We start from the raw sequence: 8,401 nt of genomic DNA, 5'->3' as shown, positions 1-8,401 counted from the left end.
AAAACTACCAATTTCTGCTAAAAGACCAGAGGACGCTGGAAACATCAGCCTTCTTTTTGACAGAAAACAGACAAGGCTGGAAAAAGAACAGGAATATTATCTTCTCTCTGCCTGTCCTCGATGTATCTACAAGGTCCCTTCCTGAGGCAGCTGTAAACAGGGCCATGGAAGAGCTGTGGGAGGGCATTTCAGCACTCCCGTGTGACCAGGATCTGTTAGCTTGGAGAATACTGAAGCTTTAGCCATCTGCCGTCTCAACTTCTGATTTGCCCCATCAGCAGAGCAATGGGTACAGCAGAAGCTTTTTGAGGAGAGAGCGAGGTTGTAATGACCAGAAGCCTTTTGAGGAGAGAGTGAGGTTGTAATGACGCAAACCCTACCACTTAAATCCTGCGTCTGAACATGCAGCTTTGGCAGCCACACAAGTCAGGAGAAACGGTTTCCCTGTCAGATCCAGATGTGGCCAAAGGACTATTAAAGAAACAAGAATGACAGCCAACCCTCCTCCTGAAGAAGTCGGTGCCCTGATTTATGTTCATGTTTTTGTGATGTACTACTATGCAGTCAAAACAGCAAGCAGCCTCAAGGCCGAGCAGCAGCAAGTTGCAGGGCAGAAGCAGTAGCTGTAGCTCTGCCCTTAAAACGGGACTCAATGAGACAAGGAGAAGCGAGACTCAAAGCTTGGCACATGGCTTCCTGTGGAGGCAGAAGATAGCAGAGAGAAGCTGACAGATTTGGTGTCTCCCAGCAGGGTAGCAGGTTTGCCATCGTACAGTGGCAGCGATTGATTGAGGGGGGCTGCATTACGACAGCCCGAGACGTAATGAAGATTGTCATGTTCAAGGATGAGCTGAAGTCTCTTACCCAGGCAGTCCTAATCAGGGTGGTTTGAGTGCCACATGATTGTTGCTAACATTAGCCTCACAACATCTCCGTGAAGAAGGCAAGTGTCATTCTCCGTTCTGAAGACTGGAAGCCGCAATTAAAGCGACCGCCTCAGGGAAGCAGGCGGAATTAGAAATCAAATCTGGAGCCCCGGTCTGCTGATTTGCCCACGGGCTCACCCTTCAAACTTGCGGGTAGGCAACTTAAAACAGTCAAAGGGCACCTTTTACCTGCAGCCCGACAGACACGCTTCCCCAGGCTCTGGTGATAGCTCCAGCCTCATCGAATGGGCACAAAAGAGCAAGCGCTGCTTGCAAAACAAAGCGCATACCCCACTGGTCACTAGAGTGCTACAAGCTGGAATCGGTGCGGTGATTGTGACAGCTGAGAACAAATTCAGCTATGTTTGACAACTTCCAGAAAATATTGGCAGAGGACAGGGAGCCTGCACTGCCCAGCAGCACCTTTGTGAATTGATTAGCCATATAGCAGATGGCAAGCCTGCTGCAGACTGAGACAGCAGAAGATGGCCAGTCTGGTTGAGAAGAACTTGAAGACGGCTGGGAAGGAAAAGCATGTCCTTACAGTGACAGCCCAAAATGATACTTTGGAAATGTCAGATGCATGGCAGATGAGGAACAGGACTAATTTTTAACAGTTTCTTCAACTATTTATTACGAGCACCTGTCTGGCTCATAAAGCACAATTATATAGCTTAGTTTAAACCTTTCTCTTCCACCTCTTTCCTTCACAAAATTCCTCAAAGGAAACATTAAAAAAATCCCTCTTTCTGTTTTTTAAAATGTTATTCTGAACAGGACTTATGTAAGTCACTGAGGAATCAACCGGTATGTTCGAGAGAGCTTACACGCTTCCTTGAAAGCAGGCATGCCTTGCAAGTTTGGTTTTAAGAAAACATATTCTGGACAAAGAGCAAAGGTTTTGCTTCCCTCCTCTTGCCACATATTTTTGTGAGGTGTTTGGCACAGGTTTGGGGAAAAAATCATATTTTTAATGGTTTTAGGAAATGCCTTAGGCTATTGAGAGTCTGAACAGCTGCTCATCAGTAGCTAGCCATGGCTGAAGGAGCAGAAACTATGGATCGGAGAAATATGCCATCTTTGTCTGGTGCAGAACAATGCCGCAGCACCGGCATACAATGGCCGTCTCTTATTTTCTACTAGCCCTCAGAAAGAAAAAAAAAAAAAAAAAGGAAGGATCATGGAGTTTCCTTGCAGGGCCTCTGAGGCAGGGAGCGAACATTAGCTCTGTGCTCACAGATATGCAAATCCTTCCCCGGACCCAACAATAGCAGAAGCCCTGTGGGAGGAGACCGATAGCACAGACCAGGCGGCTGCTGCTGCTCCAAACTCCTACGCCTGGGACGACCGTGGGTTCCCGGGACTGCCCGAAAACCGGGAGGTCAAAACACGGCCCAAGAAGAGGAGAGCAAGCCGCAAACGCTCTGTCTCAGAGCCGGCCGCTCACTGCCTGCAGAGTACACTCTTCCGAGGTATTGAAGCTTGTGGTCCGCCTGCCATTTCGTTTACAGATGCAACTGCCTGAAAGAATGATGGATCTGTGGTTCAACGGCTCTATAATGCCCCTCAGGTTAATAAGGCTCACGTAGAAAGTTAGAACTGAAAGAAAAGAGAAGGAGCTTCTGCAGTGAGACCTCAATTAAGGCTGCTTGGATCCACATACTCTGAGCAAACTTTCTAAATGGGTGGGTTGGGTTTTTAACGTAGACTACAATTACCAGGATTTAATGAAGTCTCTGACTTGCGGCTATCGCTGATATCTAATTTTTTAATCAAAGACTGAGAGAGTACAAGTAACGGACTGGGAACCACCAGCACTGAGCTACAGCAACACAAAAGAGCTCCAATTACTACCATTTGATGGTTTTACTAGTGCTGACAGCAATCTATAAAAGCCAGAAGAACAAAACCATTCAGTGACACTGATTTATCTCCCTTTAAAATGATATTTTTTGCATTACAGCTCATGTTCTCACACAATATTTGCTGTTTTGCATCAAATCTATCACCTAAAGCTGTAGATGGGCTAAACTGGGACTTTCAAATTACATTTGAAAGTAGGATGTTGATTGCTTCGCAACTGCCCATCAAACTTTGTTCACAGCAACATCAATCCTTAAAGTTTTATTTCCTTCACATATTTTCCCCAGAACAGCTGACTCAAGCTAGTGCTTAGAACTGATGCCTGACACACCACCTCTCTACGCAAGAAGCCAACTTTAGATGTCTCCAAGGCATCATCTGTTGAAGCTGTGGAGTAGGACAGGTTATTTATACAGCAGGACTGGGAACCCTCAGATGCCCTGGCTTTGCCAGTCCCCTACAGCCCTGATACTAAGGATTCAGAAGTTGCTGAAATCGTGTTGCTCTGCACTTTGAGAGCCCTGAACAGCCAAAGCAGTTTTGTGTGCAACAATGAATTCAATAGGAAGCTCGATACTGGAAACACAACCGATTAGTATCCCACCCCCAAATCTGAAGTCCCTCTTATTTGGCTGTATCGAATGGCAAAGGTCTGCAACAGAAGTGCCCATCGTTCCAGTGAACAGCACACTTGGATGTTTGACATTTGGCATTGATGGGAAACACGAGAGCAGAACTGACAGAAGATACCTGGGACCAGTTTAAGGGATTTGTCCTCTACTTCATCAGTGACAGTTCTCAACATCGATACCGAGTCTGGCTCTCCTTTACAGACCAGTTCTTTAAAAGCCTATCTCCAACGGTCTGAGCAGATTTGTTGTTGTTTCCCTTGGCAGGACTGCACACCAGGCACACAGAGAAGGCTGTTAGTATGCAGACTTTGCTGTACTTTGACACAGGTACCTTCTTCTTGAAAGCAACAGAAGTCACTCCTATTCCTCGATAATACCATTAACATCCCTGTGACCATTAAGAGGTCCAGCAAAAAACGGTCGCTGGCCAAAATAGGCTCCTCCTTGAGATGGAGAAAAAGGCTGCTCCAATTGAAAATCCAAAGCAGAATAGTATCTGATCTAAGCATCTTACTTCAGCTTTTATTCATTGAGACACACTTTAAGACTCCCTAAGAATCTTTGCAATAATTAGTATGTGGGAATTCCGTGTCAAAGTGAAGAAAAACCTTCATATTTTCATGTAATACATTCCTTGGACATTAGATGGCAATCCCCCCACTTCATTTTTCATACCAGGAGCCAATATCCCTTCCAAAAACCAAATGTCACCTTTATTTCAACAGGTGAGGAGCTTGTTTGGCTTGCAGGAAGCAAGGCTGTAGGGAAAGACCACTCAGAGCACGGAGAGGCTCCCCCGTTGCCACGGCACTCATTCTACTGCAATGGTTCTCCAGATTTGTGTTTTGTTTGATTAGGAAAGGCAAAAGAGTAACACCACAATGAAGGAGTAAGATGTATGAGTAAGTATACGATGCCCTTTAGTTGTTGCTTGGCCATCCTATGCCACGACCTGGACATTTCTGTGCCTAAAACTTACAGGCAGAAATAGGTGGTCACCAGGATTTCTCTCGTTTCAGCTGAGGAAGGGGGCTAGAGAAGAAAGGGGGTTACAGTGTGGCATTTAACAGCATCATTTCCAGTCTTGCCACTTAAAAAGGGCCCTCCCAAGGGATATCATTAGCCTGTGTCTATCTTTGCCAGGGATTAGAAAACTGAATTTTAAAAAAGGGCTGTTGGGTACCAGTCTGTGGAATACGCACAATGGGAAGCACCCAGACTTACAGTGAGGATTCTATAGGTAGGAGGGAGGAAAAAAAAAAAGAAGACATGACGTGTTGCTTAAACAATTTAAATAACAGCTCAAATTCATTCAACCGAGTCTGTAATGCACCCGATAATGTACCTTGGCTCTCTGTCCCTCGCTTTTGGTCATGGGCTACATGTGATGTTTTATAAAGAGGCGAGACCACCACACCTGGCCAGTCACTGGTTGACGTAGGCGGTTGCAGGGGGAATCCTTCCTGACCTTCATTAACTCGGTGTGATCTATTCCAGCAGCAGCACAAGACATCCTGACACCTACTCGCTTCAACAGTGCACGCCTGTGACTCATTCACACAGCGTTCACTTCCTCAGCCTTCATTCCTCATCTGCTTTCATCGCTCACAAAATGCTCTTTTCAGGCTGAGTTTGCCCCTTTTCACACATTTCCCTCGGGACCAGGTTTCGGCCTCGCTGTACTTGTCCATTTGAGCTCTTGTGCAAATTCACAGTGGACATGAGAGCCAGGGTTGCAGCTCTTCAGCATTCCAAAAGCACAGATAAGACTAGTCCTAAGACGAGGGTCCAGCCCCAGCTGGCTACTCCAATAGCTAATTTTTCATGTACTCCACTGAAAATCTAACCTTTTATCCTCACTCTCGAGACGGTTGTGCGTGTGTGTGTGTGTGTGTGTCAAGGTGACAACACTGTGAAAACAGAAGTTCTCAAATGGTGCATTATCTCCAGTATCAAAAGGTCACAAAAGGGTACAAATCGGTAGCTCTCCAGAAGAGACACTGGTTTTTATGAAAAGTGGGTCAGTTTTAGTTTCATGTAGGTTGTTTGACACAGTGGTTTCTGGCATCACAAGCTCTGGTCTACAGGATACCACAGAGCCTTTGTGTCCCTTGCTGTCACTACAGCATTGTGTTTTTCTACCCATTAACCAAGGATAAATGACCTAGATATTGTGCCTATTAAAGCCTCATTTTTCTTTTGCCCTTTTGTTCTTCAGTGTACCACATTATCACACGCTGAACACATTTAAAGTATTCTCAGTCTCTCATATGCCCCTTTGAAGGAGTAAAGTGGGGTCTTTCAGCGTGCATTTCCGTAGAGTTGCTCAGAGTGGAAAATACAAAGGTAATGCAAGGTTCCTCTTCCTGCCTACTCCCTTGAAAACCATCAGTCCGGCATTTGCTGCCACTAAACTATTAAGAACATATCGGAGAAATGCTTGAATTAAAAAAGCCACAATGCAAATAACAAAAAGCGAAGGCCAGTTTCCACATCCCTAAACGCTACGTTCTGTAATTACATCTCTGCATATCATGGGTCACTTTTATTAAAAGCATCATTACTACAGTTGGCAGCAATTTACATCTTATCTTACATCATGATAGCAGTTTCCAAAGGAAAAAAAAAAAAAAAGACATCACAACAAAGAAAAACAATACATTTACAAAGTCATGTCTGTAAACTTCAAGGCTAGTTTAGAGTTGAGGTAATGCTGTTTAGCTTTGTGGCTAAAGTAACAAAGTCCTTTAATTTAAAAAAAGGTACCTGATTTTTTTTTCTTTTTGTTTTTATACCAGTGCATTACAAGATCACGAGACGATTAAACTGTAGCTTTATCCTGTAAGAACCTTCTCCGTGGGTTAATTTCCAAAAGGTACTCTTCACATTCAACAGCTGCCTTATTATTGCTGCGTCTCCAGACAGAGACAGTCACACTATCATGAAGATTGTCAGAGAGAGAGTGTGTGTGTGTGTGTGTGTCGGGGGGTGGGTGTGGGGGTGGTGGGTGCGCACATGAACTCCCATACAGTCAAAATGAAGCGCGAGTAACGATATGTGTGGTAAATTTCATCTTGACCTTCACAGCAGAGAGAGAGAAAAAAACCCCAAACAAATAAAAATTAAAAAAAAAAATTAAATATATAACTTCATCCTTCCTTTAAGCAGCACTTCCTTCTATTAGTGCCACTTGGTTACAAATTGCTGCTTAATTCATAATACCAATGGTACCAAAAGGAAAACAACAACAACAAAAAAAAGAGCAGAGCATTATGTCAATTTCCTTAAAAAGACATGATCACCTCTCAAATTTCATCTCTCCTAGGGATAATAAATAATGCACTGCACAATACTTAATGACCAAGATACCTTTTGACACATCTGTATAACATGACTTGAACTTTTTTTCTTTTTTTTTGCTACACTATGTTACAGAACAGCTTATAAAAACTAAGTATGGACATTAACTGTGAGTGTAAACAGTAGGACTACCACTTGTCAAAAGTTTAAAACACTTGAACTGTAACTGGTACTGGTTATTCATCATTTTCATTGTTTTCTATTTCTTCTCCCCCATCAAGTGAGTCTAATTCTTCACCCTGTGCTATTTCGTCTTCTAAAACGGAGGAATCTGCAGTTTTATCAAGGCTCTCCTCTGCATCGCTGCCTTCCAGATTTTCTTCATCTTTAAAGGCAGCTCCTTCAGTTTTGTCAGTAGCCTTCTCTTCGTTGGAGCCCACAGCGCTCTGAAGTCCTGCTAGTGCTGGGAAACCGGGCAGAGTCAATCCTCCCAGTCCTGGAGGTAGAAACATAGATGGATAGAAGAGGCCAGGAGCCATGGTAGACAGCAGGAAAGGATTGAAGGCCAGAGGGTTTGTGGGCAATCCAGTGTTGGTGGTGGTGGTAGTGGTGGCGGTGGTCGCCGCAGTAGCAGCACTGACAGATCCATTTGCAGAGTCAGTAGCAGAAACAGTGTCTGTGCTTTTCTCAGAGTCTTTGTTCTCCTCTTCATTTTCATTTTTCTTCTCTTCAGCTTTCAAAGCGCCATCCTCAGTCTCTCCTTGACCGGAAGCAGTAGTGGCATTTCCAGTAGTAGCCGCGATCGGGTTATTTAACAAGCCGCTTAGCCCGAACATGTTGGGCAGCCCTGCCATCCCCGGCAGCATCAGAGGCAGCATGGCAGCCGGGTTCTTAGCATCCCCCCCAGCAGTAGCTGCTGTCGCTAGCCCTGGCGGGAAGCCCATGAGGCCTGCAAGCTGCAGGGACTGTAGGTTCTGTAGGTTCTGGAGGCTTGTGAGGTCCATTCCAGCAAACAGACTGTTCATTAGTAGTGGGTTGATTCCCGAAGTTGATGCTACAGCAGCAGCTGCTGCAGCTGCTTTGGCAATTTCACTTTTTGGCCTTCTTCCCCTTCTGCTTGCTCCTTCCTCCCTCACAACAGGTCCAGTGAGAAGACGGTCAAACATGGACTCTGGAACAAAACCCTGGAAAAGGAATGCAAAAAAGCCCAAGCTTTACTCTCGATTGGCTTTTATAGCTTTCAGCAGTTAACTGTGATGACGGAAGAAACAGAAGGGATTTCGGCACGCTCCAAAAGCAGTTTGTTTTTCAACCTTGGCAAATTGTGACTAGTTAGCAACTAAGGCGAATGGCAGGAGAACTTGTAAGAAAAACTGAAGAAAGCAAAGTCACAGATTTTTTGGAGTTGAATAACACAACAGTGAAACAACACACGCTGAAATTCTGCAGCTTTGTTAAAATAAACATTCCCCTGCACATTGCAGTTCTGAGCTTATACCTTTGTACTTCATGCTGAACTTCAGTAAGTAATATTTTATTAAAATGAGTACTTCCAGAATGGTACCCTTTGTTTTCAAACAACTTTTGTAAAACAAAAAAGGCAGGAAACCTAATCCTTTGATGCTGCCTGGTACCAAGATGAATTCTAGTTCTGTTACGAATATGACAAATATTTTCTGA

At 44.4% G+C, this 8,401-nt stretch overlaps 1 protein-coding gene across 5 annotated transcripts in view; it reads right to left on the bottom strand.

Annotated features, from left to right (window-relative positions):
- Positions 1-5,921: 5,921 nt before the first annotated feature.
- The window catches only part of CHD7 (chromodomain helicase DNA binding protein 7), a 130,973-nt gene continuing 128,493 nt past the window's right edge, over positions 5,922-8,401 (bottom strand). For all 5 annotated transcript variants that reach the window (XM_061994727.1, XM_061994731.1, XM_061994730.1 and 2 more), the window contains one exon: positions 5,922-7,905. In XM_061994727.1, the coding sequence (XP_061850711.1) occupies positions 6,958-7,905 (948 nt within the window). In that variant the 3' untranslated portion in view covers positions 5,922-6,957. The remainder of the gene's footprint in view (positions 7,906-8,401) is intronic.

This window comes from Colius striatus, chromosome 4 (assembly GCF_028858725.1).
Source record: "Colius striatus isolate bColStr4 chromosome 4, bColStr4.1.hap1, whole genome shotgun sequence".
NCBI classification, from domain to species: domain Eukaryota; kingdom Metazoa; phylum Chordata; class Aves; order Coliiformes; family Coliidae; genus Colius; species Colius striatus.
This window is presented reverse-complemented; position numbering and strand designations above follow the sequence as displayed.